Genomic DNA, 18,930 nt, shown 5'->3' with positions numbered 1-18,930 from the left:
TACATTTTTTAGCATGAACATTAAATAAATATGTGTGTGTGTGTGTGTGTGTGTGTTCAAAAATAATTACATTACTACCATTAGTGTGTGCATTAAAACTGAAACTCTAAGCTACTGTTTTGGGGCAACCAATGGAAATACCTACCTTCTGCCAGAAGTGGTGAGATGTGGTACTGCAATTAAAGGGGTCGCTCACCTTTAAATTCATTTTACTATGCTGTAGAGAGTGAGACTGAGATAACATGCAGTTGGTTTTAATTTCTTGTGGTTTTTGGTTATTTCGCTTTGCAACAGCTCTCCAGATAAGCCATTTCAGCAATCTGGTTGCTAGGGTCGAAATGATCTTAGCAACCAAGCATTGTTTGAATAACAAATTGGAATATGAATAGGAAAGGGTCTGAATAGAAAGGTGAGTAATACAAAGCAGCAATAACAACAAATGTGTTGCCTTACAGAACATGTGCTTTTTGGATGGGGCTAGTGACCCATATGAAAGCTGGAAAGACAGAAAAAGAGGGCAAATAATTCAAAAACTATAAAAAAAAAAATTATGTCCAATTGAAAAGTTTCATAGAATTAGCCATTCTACAACATACTAAAAGTTAACTCAAAGGTGAACCACCCCTTAAAGGAATTGTTCAGTATAAAAATAAAAACTTGGTAAATAGATAGGCTGTGCAAAATAAAAAATGTTTCTAATATAGTTAGTTAGCCAAAAATGTAATGTATAAAGGCTGGAGTATCTGGATGTGTAACATAATAGCCAGAACACTACTTCTTGCTTTTCAGCTCTCTTGGTATCCACTGACTGGTTACCCTGGCGACCAAGCAGTAACCAATCAGTGACTTGAGGGGGGCACATGGGCCATAACTGTTGCTTTAGGATCAATTGTCCCATGTGTCCCCCTTCCAGTCACTACTGACTAACTCAGAGTTAGAGAGCTGCAAAACAGTAAGTAGTGTTCTGGCTAAAATATTAGACATCCAGTCATTCCAGCCTTTATGGATTACATTTTTGCCTAACTAACTATACTAGAAACCTTTTTTACTTTGCACAGCCTATCTTTTTTCCCAGTGTTTATTTTTACACTGAACTGTTCCTTTAAAGAACTAAGACATGGATCAGATTTGCATGGCTTCCCATAAGTACACACCTAGATATCTCCCCCTGATGCTGTCCAGAAGTTTTGTGGGTTATACACTGACTGTGTGACCCTTGTATACTGTCACACTATCTCAAGGGATCTGCATAGCATACTGGGAATCAGAATTACAGGTATGCTTTTTTATGCATGTAACAGAAATAGGAGGTTCCTCATTTCAATAATATAGCACAGACAGATTTAGAGGAAAAGTAGTACAATGCAATGTTACACATTTTAGAATAACAAAATGGAATAAAAGAGATTTTAGAACTTGCCCCCCACCTCCGATAAGTTAAAATAGTCTCTAGCTTGCCCTTATGTCTTCAATTTCCACGATGAGTCACTGATTCCTGTTTATTATTACTTACCCCAGCTGTGGCCCCCCATTCATGAGATCAAAGACCTGCGCAGGGTTAAGGAACTGCTTGAACTTCCGTAGAAATTTCACACCCTGGTTGTCTCCACTCTTGGAATTCACAAAGACGAGTAGGGGGCTGGCACATGAGGCAGGTGAGGTCGCCTTCCAGAACCCTAAAAGGATAGAAAATAGAATATTTTGTGCAACCGCCGGACGAAAAATGTCGGGACTCTCTACACACGGTCCAAAAATCGTACAAATCCTCGATTCTTACGATAGGATCTTTGTGTCTATAGCCAGCTTTAGCCCCAATATTTATAGCCTGTACCCCCATTTGTAAAAATTAGGGTTTTTTGGAAAAATAAGGCTATTAGAATCTACTGGAAAGTTAAACAATAAAACTTAGTGTCTTCTAATATCCTTATATATTAAGGCAGAAGTACATTATTCATTATGCACTACTGCTTAGTGCCAATTAGTACATAGCCCTAAATGAGTGTGCTACTTTCCTAATGTTTTTACTTCAATTTTCTAACTCATGCCTTCCTATTTCTTATTCGACACAGAGCCAATTCTCTATGATAGTTCTGAATACTTCATAGTGTGACATGTTGTAGGTGTTGTAGGAAATGGGTTCTCAGTATCACTTACCATCAGAGTCAATGCTATTCAGAGCGATAGGAGGGATAATAGAGACTCTGCAAGGTCCAAGAGGGCAGATTTTGCCCAGCTGCTCCTTACAGGATGTATGCACCTGAGGACAAAATTACAGAGATGACAGTTATTACAATAACAAACAATAAATACATGTGGATCAGTGGAAAAATGTAGATATAAAGGAGATAGAGAATGCTTGGACATACTACAACCTGTAGGCGGCATAACCTGGAAGCCATCATGGTCCTATACATATGGGGAGTAGGTCAACTGCCATAATGGTTTACGTGCAGAGGCTGGGGTTTACAATGTAGGCTCACAATACAATGCAACTTACTGTCCAAGAAATAAGCAGGTAGAAGTTGTGGACAATTATGTTGAATGGGGTTATGGGTTCTATCAGGGACAACATACAGGCCCGTGACAGTTTGGGTCACCAGATAATCAACATGGGGCATGGCCACAAACAGAAAATGTTACTTGGGATGCAAGCTCACTCTTACATGAAACATACTTAGATGAACGGCTCACATTTTATGTGCAGTAATAAGGAACAATGGATACTGGATATTTCTGCAAGTATTAGAACAAAAATCTATTTGCATTAACCTCGGGGCAAGACTAGCTGTTATCTCAGTATATAATACAAAGTATATAAAATACATAAACCTTGTTGTGCAGTCCCAGTAACAAAAAAAAAGGACAACAGCTTGGGTCACACACAGTTGTCTATTTCATGGCGAGCATGGACAAGTCCGCAAGGCAGATAACAGGTCAGTATCGGAAATGGCCATGTGTAGTCTAGGGCCATATGTATACTGGGTATACTGGGTATACTCAGCCCAGTCATTTGGGATTGGGTCTGGAGTTTCTTAAAACCAGTAAAGGCATTCTGGAAATAAATTAAACATGTTGATTTAGTATTTAGTTGCTACCACAGGATCCCTGAGAAGAATTAGATCTTCCACCACTTATACAGCGTGGTAAAGTCAGTGCATGGCTGCAACTGCCTCTAACTAGACACTGCATTAAATGTATTTAAAGAATGGCTTACCTAAAGTGTGTTTTGCCTTTACTGGATATATGGAGTTTGTTTTTTTTATAGCTTATGTAAGGACATGCAGAGTCAGTGATCACAGTAGGTGGCTCCTATCTTTGGAAAAACACACTCATATATGTTGAAGCTATGCTGGATGATTTGGCCTCATTAAAGGAAATTTTCTTGCTTAGCTCAAAGCATGATGGAAAAGCTTTAGTAAAAGAGGTTTTTTTGTGAAGGGTTTAACCTAATGGGCTCCTGGCTTTTTAGCTTTAATAACAAAGTAATGGGAATGGAAAAAACTAATGTCAGTGACGTCATAGAACTGGGAATTACACAGCATCCAATAATGGACCCCTGAGTTCAAAAGGTAAAATAAGCAGTAGGAGAGACACTTCTCTTACAACTATCGGAGAAAGTAAAAGAATAGCCTTACTATAGCTTTGCACCACAAGCACCTCCAGTCCTGCAGCCTCCGCACACTTCCACATGTCTTGTCGCACACTTCACACTTGGCACTGACTGGCAGGTTGCCTTCTAGCCACTGGTGAGGCATTGACACCTGGAAGAAAATATAAGCACTCAGTATCATAGTTGAATGTGCTGCCTATTACATCTTGCAATAACATTGTCTCTCCATTATTCAGTATACTACTTCCTTACTTAATATTAATTTGCTTTCTTATCCCTCTGACACATATACATTTTGAGGACCTGAAGTAAACAGGGCAAAGAAAGCAAACTGATTTTTGTCTTCTTCACACTTTATTTTAATCTTATACAGACAGTTATGGCCACTACAACACTGTTCTGCACTACTAAAATTTACAGAGGAACAAAAGTCTCCCATAATATTTGATGTGCAGAAAGTGTGCCCATGAAAACTTTGGAGGAAAACTATACCCCCTTAACAATGTAGGTCTCTATAAAAAAGATATTGAATACAACAGCTCATGTGTAACACCCTGCTTCATGTAAATAAACCATGTTCATAATCATATACTAGTTTTTATTAGTTTGTGCCATAGGGTAATCCTAAATAGAAAATTGCCATTTTAAAAAACACAGGCTGCCCCTTGGGATCATAGGATTCACAGTGCGCACAAACATACCAAACTAACTATACATGTTAGGTCACACGAGTCAATTAAATGACAGGGTTGTGTCTTTTGCTTCCACACTTCCTGTTACAGTTAGAGTTGCAGTATTTCTGGTCAGGTGATCTCTAAGGCTGCAGCCTGCCAGAGACCATCACGAAATGATAGTTCAAGGCAAGAGATGTAAAAGGGCAATATTTACTTAAATATATATACCAGTTTGATAAGATGTTTTAATATGCCACTTAATATGATATAAACAATCTGTTGCTTAAATATTCATTTTGGGGGTAAAGTTTTCCTTTAAATATTTCAAAATATGATAAGTAAAAAGAGGCTATAAAAGTAAATTTTCCTCTGTTGGCTGGAAACCAAGTGGTTTACTCCAAAGGCAGAAGTGAAATGCTGTTTTTGCTCTCTGTAACTTACTGATGGTACAGTATCATGTGTGGCCATAGTGCTGGTGCCTGGGACTTTTTGAAGGTGTCAAACACTGCGGGTGGGGGGGTGGTAGGAAGGTGTTCCATACCATCAAACAAGATCTACTGTATGTCAAACAAAAAGGCAGACTGCTTATTTTTGCCAAAGAAGAAGAAGAGGCAATCACACGAGTACCAGGAAATACACTTTCCCCAGGCAAGCAACGAATGGCAAGAATTTTTCAATGCTTAATACAAAACTTCCAAAATTGCTAAATATTTGCCATTGTTTTTGATTAACCACTTCTTACTCTGACAACAGTATGCCTTTGCTATGTATGGCTGTCTAGCAATGATCCTTTAACAAACTGAATACCTAGCCTATTTGCCCTTTGGAAAACCTTGCTGAGAAGAGTATATGACTTTAACCCTTTCCATGCTAACCAGCTTTTAGATCTGTGCAGCAGGTTGTCGTACAAATCAGAGGGGCATTCGATTCTGAATTGTATGGCACTAAAATGGTTACAGTTTTTATGACATTTTCAAGCTACAGTACAAGAAAATATTGACATTTGTATGAACCTGTCTTGCTTAAGATTGAGTGTTCCCATGTGGTAATGAACCTTGGCTAATTCTGTTCAGGGGTCACGTCACCCTCTTCATTTGATACATCTGTCATGATTATATTGCAGGCAGGCCCCTGATGATCAGCAAAAGACAAATAAGTTATTATACACTTACTCCATCTTCGTCCTCTATGATATCATTTCCCACAGACGCTAGTGTTGTCCATTTGCAGTTATTTGTGGCCCGCACAGCGCACCGCTTGTGAGCTTTAAATTTGCAGACTGTAAATAAAAAGGAAAATAACATGTCAGAAGGCAACTAATAGTCGGCATGGAGCATTATAGGAGAACAAACCAGGTTTCTTTAGTATGGTATACTTTGGTACATAAAGAACCCCAAAGCCACATGAGTAGATTTTCTTGTAGACACTGGCCTATGTATTATTATTATTCAAGTCATATGATTTTACCAAATCCTATCTAAAACAATATAGTTATGGTAATAGTGTTGTGTTTTTTATTGCTACCCTTGTGGGGAAGATAAAAAAAAAACAAAAGGATATCTGTATATGTATGTTGTTGATGTAATATATATTTAATACACAAGAGCCATAAATGAACGGTGCTTAGTTATAATCAGAGCTTAGTGGTCATTGCTGTCACATGACTCACTGAATCTTGTGTATTTACTGTATAATAAATAACGTACCCCCTGTTGCAAAATATGAGGATATTAGAAGTCTCCTTGGAGTTCCATGACCTGTATAAAAACACTTGGCCTTAGGCCTCATATTTTTATTTGTTCATGGAACTCCTTGGTAACTTATAATATCCTTATATTTTACAAGAGAGGTATTCTATTCACTATATATAAGGTATATGTAGGTAGTATATGCCATAGGTGCCCCATGCATGTAACTGTTCTGCTTTCTGTGCACTTGTATGCAGCAGCACAAATGAACTTCTAATTCACTTGGCTCATACACAACACAAAACGCCTGTGAATCATTTCACATCTAAAGACCGTCATTCCCCCTCCTCCTCAAGGATTTCTGCCATACAGGGTAAATGGTATTCTCTCTCTCTCGCTCTCTCTCTTTCTCTGTGTCTCTATGTGCCTGCGTCATCTCGCCCCCTCTCAACTGACAGAGAGAGGATGCTGGTGCAGGCCAGTTACATGGGCAGCTATTTAAGGAAATTCCTAGTGACAATACAAGTGTTTCTGGACTGGGGTTTGATCACAGTCTGGATCATTAATCCTGGAAATAGTCGAAATGAAAGATCCTGAATAAATGTAAAGAGTCTGCATTTTATGAACAGTGAAATGGCATACTATCTATTAGTAGCTCTCAATAATTGAACAAATGTAATCCCTGTAATTTAATCAAATCTAAAAATCTCATTTAAATTTTACTGTGGCCTATAATTCTTCTGTTAAGACATTGGATGAGCCATCCCTTTATTTCACTTATTGAGCAGGGCTATCCAGCTGCCAAAAGCTATTAATTAGTGTCCATCAAGTTGTACAAAACAAATCTGTAATGACATAACATCCAGTTTCAATTCACAACAGTGGGGCTCATTTATAAACACTGGGCACATTTGCCTCTGGGCAGTATACCATAGCAACCAATCAGTTATTAGTTTTTATCCGCCAGCGGCAGGTTGAATACTGAAAGCATTCATCTGATTGGTTTCCATGGGATACTGCCCAGGTGCAAATTTACCCAGTGTTTATAAATAACCCCCAATATCTCTTGGATTTAATAGAGGCACATTATATCTCATTAGACAACTGGGGACACTTGTAACCACTCTCTTAATGTTCCTTCATTCTGTCTATTAAATTGTATATATGCTGGGTCATTTATGTGCAGTTTCACATGTAAATAGCCATGTTTTTACCCATAATACACATTTTTCCATAATCCATCATTGTTGTGGTTACGCTCCTAGTTGCATCCACTAGGATAATTATGTTGGCAACCATGTGGGAGTGCAGACTGATGCAAGCACCTTAATTAATTGCATCAATATGTGTTCTGCATGGTGTTCAGTTTAGGACACCAACACTTGTGGATGTGTTCTGAAATGACCTCTATAGTGTTTTTTCTTTAAAATCACTACATAGCATCTGATTAACATGTGGCCCATCGGGGGGCAGGCATGACATCTGCCTGGGGCTTAGACTGCAGAGATGCTTCTCATAGATCCTATCTGATAAATGTTGGCCTTACTATAACCAGTGGATATGTCCTAGTGGTCATTCTCCAGAAGCAGAGTATGATGTGGATAGTCAATCACTGTTCTGCTCTCACAAAGGGAAAGATACACTCAGTTAACAGTCTCATATGTTCTTATTGCCTTATATAACTAATTTCTGTAGAAGCAGCATGCTTACCTTCACAGGACAGCCCATGGGATGTGACTCCAGACAGTGCCTCTCTGCACACATTACAGAAGGTGGGACGAGCATGGGAGCAAGCGTACCAGTTGTGCATTCCAGAAAAGTGTTCCATATTAAACTGGGTTGTCTAAAAAAAGCAAAAACAAATGTAGCACCCTTGTTGGTTATAATGCCTTACCATTTAGCAAATTTGTGGCTGGCAAATAACACCGACAGCTACAAACATTAACACTATGATTTATATACCTGAACTAACAGACCAAATGCTGGGTCCAGCCAATAGTAGAGCTATGTCAGTGTGCCAGCTACAGTGATAATACTCTCAGGCAAACTGAAACTAGCAGTTAGGCAGGTTTAATATAGACATGGGGATGCTCATTTATCAAAGGTCGAATTTCGAATTCATGTGAGTTTTTTTTTAACTCTAATAAATTCGATTATATTTAAAATTCAATTGGGAGGTTATTTAAGTAAAAATCTAATATCTAAAACTTGAACAAATATTACCGACCTGAAAACTTGAATAGAATTCTCCCATTGACTTATACATGAACTCAGCAGGTTTTAGGTGTAGAATAGTCGAAATCGAATAAGTTCCAGGGTATAGGTTTGAAAAATCTCGAAATTCGAATTCAAATCCAGTTTGTATAATTCACAATTCGAATTTGAGAGTTTTGACCAAATTTTTTTTTGAGAATTCTAATTTACTATTCAACCCTTGTTAAAGCTGCCCAAAATGTTGAATCAATGGATATGTGTCGTTTTCAACCTAACTTACTATGTTACAAATATATTATAATCTTTGCATTATGTTGGTACCAACTGATTAGGTCTTACAGCACTATACAGCAGCCCACAGAAATTAAATAGGAGACAGGTATGTTGGCGAAAGGTAGCGTTTGCATAAACTTCTCCAAGCTGAATGTCCTTTATTTTATGGTGGTTCCATACTTTTGCTTTTTGTCTAGATAAAATCTGCATCAGAATCCCACCAAATTGAAAGTCTTTACTAAATACCTCATTGAGCTCCCATTTTTGCACCGATTTCAGGGCTCCAATCCAGTCCTCCATCTCCTTTCTGTTCTCAGCACACAGAATGAGCTTGCGGAATGGGGTGATGACCTATAAAGGTGGCAGGGGTTACAATGCATTATATACACTGACTTGATTGTTATCATTTTAGCAGCAACCATGCACTTCTAACTTGTTTGCCTATACCGTAGGCCGTACTATCCCGGCTCTCTATGAACTGCATTTTTATTACTTTCTCTTTCCAGCTCCCATTTACCTCTCTCTCTCTGTTTGTTTTACATCATCTTCTAAACCCAAGTATCTTTCTAACCTATGCCTTATTTTACTGCCTCTCAGGCTTGAATTGGACTGTCCCAAAGATAGTTCACCAGAAATCTATAAATTCTATTGATCATATGCAGAAAAGAGAAGGACAAGCAGAAATGGGTGGAGAGGAGGCAGAGGATCATATTCAAAAAAGAATAGGATTTGTGAAAACCACTTCAAAAAAGAACAGACACAGGTGCCAGATTACAGTATAGGACTAATAAAGGGTATATACATTCTAAAAGGAAAAGCACAAAGCTTATGGAAGTATAAAGGAAGAGAAGAAGTACAAATTCTGCAGAGACTTATTGGAAATGTCTGTAAGAATGAGACTAAGGAAATTTATTGAGGTTCTTCATGTAAACAGTCACAGAACAGAAGATACTTCTGTCACCATTTGACAAGGCTGCTCCCCAAATACAATATCCTTCATAGCCACAGATTAGACAATCTCTATATGGAACTCATTCCCCACTTACTGTGAAGCTGTTGTTAATATTCTTGGTGCTGGTTTCAGCCACACTGGCATCTGAGAGATCAACTTCATCAAAAATGAGAGACTGTAGAACAAAAATAACAAGATAAATATGATAGACTGAGGGAATGAAGAAGGTAGGAAAAAGGTAGTTTAATCATTTTCTGATTTTCTGACCCTGAATAGGCAGCATTTACTAAGTGGTGTGTAGCTTGTTAGGAAGCAGGTCTTTAAATGGGGGTGTACGTACACCTTTGGACATTACCTTTGAGTCCTTAGCATAGTAAAGTGTTCTTCCTCGTAGTTTAAAATATCGCCTTTTCCACCTCTGGAAGGAACTGGTCTGTTTTAGCAGGATTCCCTCTTTCACGCTCTTCTGCAGGGAGAACCATCATTATATCAGACAAGAATTTACACAAGACATTTAGGAGCAGATTTATCAAGGGTCGAATTGAAAATTAGAATTTTTAAATTAGAATTTCGAGTTTATTTCAGTGTAATTCGACTAGGGAATAGTCCAAATTCGATTCGAGTTTAAAAAGAAATTGAAATTCGAATTCTGTACTGTACTGTCCCTTTAAGAATTTGAATTTGACTATTCGCATCTAAAACCTGCCGAATTGGTGTTTTAGCCTATGGGGGAACCTCCCACAATCAATTTTGAGCCGATTGGTGGACTTTTGAAAATCGATTTTTTTAAAAAATAAAAATAAAAAAATGCTGGTGAAAAAACTCGTATCGAATTTGATTTGAGTTTGCGGCTTGATCCTTTTCACCCGAATTTAGAATTTTTTAATAGATTTAGTTTTTTTTGTTTTTTTTTATCAACTCCCACAAACTCTAAATTAAACACTTGATAAATACGCCCTTAAGTGCACACAAATCAAATACTCAAAGTTATGTTATTGCTTTGGCTCCTCATATTCCAGGTGCCAACCTCATTGTCTCAGCTAAATCTATGCATGTGAGCTTCACATTTCTTTGTACAAAGTAAACACATAAATGTGGCTTTTGTAGCTGGCCCCTTAAAACCTTACATCTACTAGAGTGTAGGACAGCAGTGAGTGATTGAGCTGTGACTTGATTTTTATCGTTTCTATTTGCCATGACCCCAGATGTTCTCTTGCAATATTAATAGAACAGACAACAGCAGGGTGTTGTTCTATTAAAAGCTTGATAGGGATTCAAAGAAATCAGAGATCAAAAAAGTAAATAAGACATGTTACAAACAGAGAGTGTCTCAGCAGCAGAGGTTTGTTGGCCTAAACACAATGGGGCATATTTATCAAAGGAATAGTGAATTCGATCAAATTCGATTCAAAGTTTTTCCCTCAAGTCCACCAATTGACTCCAAGTAGGTTCTAGGAGGTCCCCCATAGGCTAAAACAGCAATTCAGCAGGTTTTAGATGGCGAATGGTCGAAGTCGAATTTTTAAAGAGACAGTACATGTTAAATTTCGATATTTGGATTTTCTGATTTTTTTTCAAATTCAAATTGACTATTCCCTAGTCGAAGTACACAAAAAATAGTTCAAAAATTCACCTCGACCTTTGATAAATCTGCCCCAATATGTTGTTTACCTTAGAAAGTGCAGAGAGTGATATTCTAAGACAATTTGCAATTGGTTTCCATTTTCTATTATTTGTGGTTTTTGATTTATTTAACTTGTTATTCAGAAGCTCTCCTGCTTATAATTTCAGCAATCTGGTTGCTGGGCCCAAATTACCTTAGCAACCATGCATTGATTTGAATAACAGACTGGAATATAAATTGCAGAGGACCTAAATAGAAAGATGAGTGATAAAATAGCAATAGCCATAAGGGGCATAGTTATTAAGGTTTGAGTTGTTTTCCAGGAAAAATTCGAGTTTTAAGGTTATTTTGTAGTCAAAAATCGTTTTTGTTTTTTTTTTAAATGCTAATTCTTCAAGATTTATTATACCCAGACCCGAAAAATAGCTCAAATCCAAAAATACACCATCTAAAACCTGTCGAGATTGTGTAAAAGTCAATGACAGAGGTCCCTTGAACCACTGGAAAATGTTAATAGCCTTCATGATGTTCGAGGGTTTCACTTGAAAACTAGATCAATTTGAGCGATTCAAGTTATTTTTCACCGAAAACTTGATCAATTTGAGTTTTTCAGTTGCTAACCCCAAACTGCCTGATTCTAGTTTTTTCCATTCAAGTTTTTTCTTAAATTACAATCCATTAGTGAGTTGTGAGTTAAAATTGGACCTTTGACAAATAACACCCTAAATATGTATTCTTACAGAGCCCGTTCTGTTACCTACTAAAAGTAAACTTAAAGCGAACCATCCCTTTAAGCTCCGTTGTTTGAACGCCTAGTCTAGAATTATGAAAAAAAACCAAATCAATAAGCCAATTTATTACATTTCAAATATCAATTGCGCATTTCACAGTTTTGAAGGCTTCCTTGAAGGTGGCGTGATTTTTTTTAGTTTTCGGATTTTTTTTTATAACATAAGCTGTGCATCTGCACAAAGGAGAATACACCCAATCTTTGTTGTGTTGATGATACATTGGGGTACATTTGGATCTTCATCTGGGACAATTTAACAATGTTTAGGTTCTAGAGAGTTTATATATAACTTTCCCATATATATATATATAGAGAGAGAGAGAGAGAGAGAGAGAGAGAGAGAGAGAGAGAGAGAGGTTCCTTATAAGCCAAAGGCCATCAGTTATCTTTTGCAGTACAAGAGACACTGATAGGGGAAGAATAAAATTAAAAATGCAATACAGTAAACAAAGTGAAGGTAAATATGTCATGAGGCTAAAATGTGTCAGTGTTGTATCGGTAATCTCCAATAAGCTAAAAATACACAGGAGGTATTAATGATTGCACAGGTACCAATACTACAAATGTGAAATGGTGCATGCACATTGCCTATGCTTTGCTTTTGAAAGCAAGGATTGATCTCTAGGTAACCAGTCTGTTAGGTTATGCTATGTAATCCTTAGAGGGAAGGTAACATAATACAATATAAATGGGTGAGAAGGTTACAAAATGGGCAGTCTTGCCTTACAGAAAAAATAATGTGCTACTGCAAATGGACTTCTGTGACCTTTCTTTTCTCCTTATCAGGAAGTAGTGCCTAGCTGTTGTCTATGGAGAAAGCTTCTTTTGCTCGCTCCAGACTGACAGCACCATAGCTCACTTGGGAGGTTCATTAGCCTCTGTTTGTATTTTATTGAAATCAATTTCTACTCAGGGTCCCATGGGGAGGTTGGAGAAGCCCATTAGTTGTACCGTCCGCTCATTAAACTGCCACCAATGACACAAGGGCTAATGTAGCCAGACAATGTATGGACCCCAGGGATAAGACACAAGGCTGTCGTGAGCTTTGCGGCAGTATCCAACATAATGAAAACTTGCTGGTGATGCCTTGTAAACCGCTTTCTTTAATGTGAGCCCGGATAGTGTTATATTCACGGAAATACATGTAAATGATAAAGCTGAATTATTTTATTTCTAAAGTGCCATGGTATCATAAACGGAATAGTTGGAGTCGAAGGATTTAAGTAGCAACTCAGCAGCCCTGCTTAGGACAGGCCAAATTAGCAGCATGGTCACTTTGAAAAGGCTTAAATTAAATATAACATTTATAACATTAAAGGGGTTGTTCACCTTCCAAACACCTTTTCAATTCAGTTGTTTTTAGATTGTTCCCCAGTACTCTCCATTTTTTACTGTTTTTCCAAAATCTAAGTTTAAAGTTGAATGTTTGAATGTCTCTGGTTTGAGTCTGACAGCTCAGTAATTCTAATGCAGACTCTAAACTGTTACAATTTTGCAACATTTAGTTGATACATTTCTCAGCAGTATTTCTGGGGTATTGTTATCAATTCTAGCGGCTGCCTGTAATGAAACCCAGAGATTATGCTCAGCAGGGACAAAGATAAGGTGAAAAAAATACATACTGTATGACACTTCAATATTAGAAAAACGTTCACATAGAAAACAGAAAGTCATTGGAGAAAGTCGGTGCGATTTTTTCCCGAAGTCGCCTCACGAGGAAATTTTGGGCGACTTCTGAAAACGAAGCACTCCGGGTGCCATCCCTCCGGCGATTTAGATTCTAGCCGCAGGAGGAAGTTCAGGGAGAGTAGTCCCCCCCCCCCCGATGAAGAGGCGATAATTCGCCAGGCAACTAAATCTCCACGAATCTGATTGTGTGTCTCTGCCCTAAAAACACAGGATTAAAATTATGACTGGATTTGCTCACACTACAGCTGCATTGTATTTTTTTGCAAATAAGCCCAACACTTTGCTGTTTGTTTGACGTCATGGTAAAGAAGAAACACTATTAAGAAGCTGCCTATCCGGTGGTCAAGTGGGTCAGCGGGGATGCCCACTATGCTCAAATCTGGGAAGCCCGCCGCCTGCTGCCTCACTTCCCACGCTCCTGGGTGTCATTTCCAGGTTTAAACTCGGCTTTCTTCCTGTGCGCCGTCATTGTGGCTGGTTCGTAATCCAAATACTTAAAGGCACAAATGCCTTATTCCCATTGCCCAAAGTAAAGGTTTGTCCTACGTTTGTGGGTGTGATTTCTATTTGTGTTATCCGGTGTGTGATCCTTGCCTGTCTGCTACCTGAAACTGACCCCTGCCTAGTTATAACTATTCTTTGGATCCTGATTTGTCCATCTAGTATTGACCCTGCCCTGCCCAGTAAGTATAGAGGCCCCATGAGGCCCTAATTCATATACAGTTTCAATTAATATTGGTAAAACAAGTCAAGCTCTAAACATTTTGGGGGCCCAGTAAAATCTAGTTACACCACTGGGCAGAAGAGTGAGCCGTGACCGGGTCCTTGGAGTTAGTTCTTAGTTTGGGATACCTTACACCGCCAGTCTAGTAGATGTCACATTCTGAATTCCACCAACATACTCTCAGCTACAGGAACAACTTGTTTTAAGCCATTCTAAAAATGTGCTCACTTGGTGACACACACTGTGACAAACAAGATTGGATGTTAAATTCTTATTCATCTTGAGATTGTGCTCATATAGCATCCCCACAAAATACATCTTGAAAAAACCCAAGAATGAGTCCCTTTAGGGGCTGATTTATCAAAGGTTGAAATGCATTCATGACAAAAAAAAACACTGTGTGTTAAACTGCATACTTGCCATTCAGTAGAATGACAATCCGTAGGAAACGGTGACAGGTGTGTATAGGGGGCATTTTGTCAGCTATTGTTCTACACCTGAGGACACCATGCCCTGTGTGCCAGAAGCCTAAAGCCTTACATGTGAAAAGCTAAAATTAACAATAGGTCAATCCCCCTAGGAAGGTTTTATATTTCATTTACTTTTCCTTCCCATAAATAAAATTGACACTGTAGGTTTTGGTTTACATAAGCAATATCACTATCCCATAAAGAAGTATTTGATACTGATCGGGAAATGGTCTCAAGGAAATTGGAGTGAATAAGTATGAATCTTGCAGTCTCTCTGCTATGATAATGTCTCTGCATTTAAAGCAGTCGACAAACAAGCGTATCTCTCCCCGATATGCCCACATTGATGTGGGCGATATCGGGCTGATCCGATCGTGTGCCCAACGATCAGATCACAATGCATCCGAAACGGGCAGTCGGATCGTGGGACCGCATACACGCATAGATGCGGCTGCGATCCGACAGAATTTTTTAACCTGCCCGATTGAGATTTGCCTGACTTCCGGCCAGATATCGATCGGGGAAGCCCGTCGTATGGCCCCACACACGGGCCAATTACTGTAGCTGCCGACTCGGTCTGCTTTTATAGGCCCGTGTTTGGGGGCCTAAGCCTTCTGTCTTTTACATGCAGAGAGAGATTTAAAGCTGCACAAAGCAGGCTTAACCAGATTGTGTTATTTAGAAAGACTGGTACTGTCACATAGGATTTTATAAGGAAGTCAATTCTTTCTAAATGCAGAATGTTATGTTGTGAACACTGTTAACTCTGTTATTTATCAATTTATCTCAAGCCACTATAGGGTTGCAGGTCAAAAACCACCAAAGTGGCTTCAAATATCCTTTTTCCTATTCAGGAAGTGGTTTTGTTAGCCCATGTAATACGTGAGCTCTATCCTGGGACAAAGTAATCACAGTATGATTGTGATATTATCAGTTCTAATTAGTGCTTAATGGTGCCACGTGTGTCTCATGACTGTATATGAAATAATGAACCCCTTGTTTAAAATATAAAGATGTTAAAAGTCCCAGAGGTAGTAGGGTCTATACAAAAACAATGGCTTCCATATGGCCATGAAACACTTCTCTCATATTTTATAGTAGGAAGCACATGGTTGTGTATAAGAATGCTTGAGTGTATATTTTTCCTTATATGGGTATGGAAACCATCATGCGTAAACCCGTTATCCAGAAAGCTTAGAATTACAGGAAGGCCGTCTCCTATAGACTCAATCTTATCTAAAACAATACCTTGTACTTGATCCAAAATAAGATATGATTAAACCTTATTGAAAGCAAAACAACCCTATTGGGTTTATTTAATATTTACATGATTTTTTTTAGTAGACTTAAGGTATGAAGATCCAAATTATGGAAATATCCATTATCCGGGAAACCCCAGGTCCCGACCATGCTGGATACCTGAAATACACTAGTTATGGCACTGAGGTGAAAGTATGTTACAGTTACGATCTCATTTAAAGGCAAGGTGCAAAGTTCTACCTGCACAACCCAACAAAACTACCAGGCAACAACTGGAGAAGCCAGTATAGGAAGGGCCTGTCTAAAAACCTACAGCAATGCTTTTTGAATTGGGTATGCCTTCAGCCTTCTGCCTTTATCAGTGGGGGGGGAGGACAGACACATGTGAGTGCACGAGCGTGGGCACATGGGTGGGTAGGTTGTAGTGTGTGCCAGGCCCCTTCGAAGTTTTTATGAGGGGGTTCTGGTGGCACGTTGTTATGCTGTTGATGGTCATGGAGCTCCTCTGTGACTTATAATATCCTTATATTTTTTACAATCCAATAGTACATAATTCACTATGTATATTAAAGCACACTAAAGTGATTTTCAGCTATAGGGGAGGGGGCAAAGCAACTTTGTGTAAGAAACTCAAGAATAATTATTAGCGTCTGTGATTCAGATCCCTATTGTTTTTGCAGAAATCGAGTTTCTTTCACCTGTGCAGATGTTACTGTGAGATTTAGGTTGACCGCTGGAGCTGTTTGGCTATGGAGCAAATATTTGTTACCCCAACAGCAGACTACTGGCTTATTTATTATACTGTGTAAAAAACAGTGACAAAATCCAGCACACACCAACTTGCATGCAAGTTATCAAGTTTTATACAGGTATGAGATCCATTATTCAGAAACCCATTATCCAGAAAGCTCAGTATTACGGAAAGGCTGTCTTCCATAGGCTCCATTTTATCTAAATAATCAAAATTTTTTAAACTGATTTACTTTTTCTCTGTAATAATAAATCAGTACCTTGTACTTGATCCAAACTAAGATATAATTAATCTTTATTGGAAGCAAAATCAGCCTATTGGGTTTATTTAATATTTACATGATTTTCTAGTAGACTTAAGGTATGAAGATCCAAAATACAGAAAGATCGGTTATCCGGAAAACCCCAGGTCCCGTGCATTCTAGATAAGAGGTCCACATACAAATCTCCACAAACAAATCTAGCATAATTGTAAGCAGCCACTTGAAAATGCTATGGGAAATTATGGTGTTTGTCCATTGCGGCTATTTACAAGGTTTTTCACTGAGCGACTTTTGCCGGACCTTACTTGCTTGAATTTTCCCCATTGACTTTAATGAATTACCTGAGGTCTGAAGTGGCGAGTATTAATGATGTCAAATCTGGCTTTTGTATAGCATACAAATCTTGATAAATTCACTGTTTATTTTACACAATTTTTTGGTGAGATTGCTTTTACACAGCATAATAAATAGGACCCTTAGTCAGTGTCATGTTGACTTGCTCCTGCAATATGAAAAGCTGCTACTCACCTGCCTGATGAAGCTTTGAAGGTATATTATGCTAGGCTGACAGAAATGCTCACAATATCCTTGTGAGACGGGAACCAGTATTGTCTATGGAACTAAAAGCATGTTGGGCGAGTCTCAGTAAAAATGTAGCTCATGTGCCTTGGAGCAATCTCCAACAAGTTACTCTTGTTTTGTAACATTAAAATAAGAAGGGAGACAAAATAGTAAATGATATGTAAGCTACATAGAAGATAGAGGCTGCACTATTACTTGTGACTGGTTTCCAACTGGTGATTTGCCCGCAAATCATAGGAAATATGCAGTGTAAAGGCATATTCTAAGGCTATGGACACACAGGCTGTTGTCAGTGGCTGTATTCAGCCTGCATATTTGGGCTGACCTCAGCCTGTATGTGAGCGCACACAGGCTGATCAGATTCAAATCAATGGAGCAGGGGCACTGAGCAGATCTGCTTCTCTCAGCCTGCAAAAATACACAGGCTGACAACAACCTGTGCACCCATAGCCTAATAGGCTGGATGGGACAGTGAAAGTGTGTAATTTCCATGAAAAATACTATGGGGCAAATTCACTAAAGCACGAAGCGCCTAACGTTAGCGCAAATTCGCCAGCGTCATGTCATTTCGTTACTTCGCCGATTTACTAACGGGCGCTGGCATAAATTCGCTAGCGAAGTGGACCTACTCTAGCGCTACTTCGCACCTTTACGGCTGGGGAAGTTGCGCTTTGGCGAAGGGTCAATGTAACTACGCTAATTCACTAACTTGCGCATTTTACTAAACGTTACCTCTTGCATCAGACTTGCCTTCGTCACCTCAGACCAGACGAAGTGCAATAGAGTAGATAGGGATTGCTTCAAAAATATTTTACATTTTTTCTAAGTACCAAAAAACGTTGGCGTTTTTTCCTTTTTTAAGGGTGATAGGCTGAAAAAGATCGTAAATTTTTTTGGGGGTACCCTCCTTCCCCCCTACATTTCCTAACATATGGCACCTAAACTATACAGTGGGCACATGTGTAGGGCAAAATAACAACTCTATTTTATTTTATGAAGGTTTCCCAGGCTTGTGTAGTGTAATGTATTTGTTGCTACATATACGTCCATTCAACTTTAAGTTGGCTCCGTATGCAAATTAGGCATCGCTAGCGTAACTTCGCTTTGCTTGACGAATTAACGCTTGCACAAATTCGCTACCGTTTGCCTCCCTGAGCGCAACTTCGGATTTTAGTGAATTAGCGGCGCCCTGGCGAAAATTCGCCTGGCGAAGGCATCGCTAGCGCATTTTCGCTGCTTCGTGAATTTGCCCCAAAGGGCCTGCAGTTAAACCAGAGACACATGGGCATGATTATGGGGTTTTAATGTGGGGTAAAAATGCCTGTGGAAAACCATAGCATTTTAACATAAGTAAGTATTTCTAAATG

General features: G+C 38.8%; 1 protein-coding gene across 5 annotated transcripts in view; it reads right to left on the bottom strand.

Annotated features, from left to right (window-relative positions):
* dgkk.L (diacylglycerol kinase kappa L homeolog) overlaps positions 1–18,930 on the bottom strand; it is a 100,102-nt gene that overhangs the window by 39,709 nt on the left and 41,463 nt on the right. For all 5 annotated transcript variants that reach the window (XM_041572565.1, XM_018229613.2, XM_018229617.2 and 2 more), the window contains 8 exons: positions 9,767–9,877; positions 9,506–9,586; positions 8,706–8,810; positions 7,683–7,815; positions 5,457–5,563; positions 3,636–3,761; positions 2,155–2,257; positions 1,514–1,676 (listed from right to left, as the gene is read on the bottom strand). In XM_041572565.1, coding sequence (XP_041428499.1) covers positions 1,514–1,676; positions 2,155–2,257; positions 3,636–3,761; positions 5,457–5,563; positions 7,683–7,815; positions 8,706–8,810; positions 9,506–9,586; positions 9,767–9,877 — 929 coding nt within the window. The remainder of the gene's footprint in view (positions 1–1,513; positions 1,677–2,154; positions 2,258–3,635; positions 3,762–5,456; positions 5,564–7,682; positions 7,816–8,705; positions 8,811–9,505; positions 9,587–9,766; positions 9,878–18,930) is intronic.

Source organism: Xenopus laevis, chromosome 8L, assembly GCF_017654675.1.
Source record: "Xenopus laevis strain J_2021 chromosome 8L, Xenopus_laevis_v10.1, whole genome shotgun sequence".
Taxonomy (NCBI): Eukaryota; Metazoa; Chordata; class Amphibia; order Anura; family Pipidae; genus Xenopus; species Xenopus laevis.
This window is presented reverse-complemented; position numbering and strand designations above follow the sequence as displayed.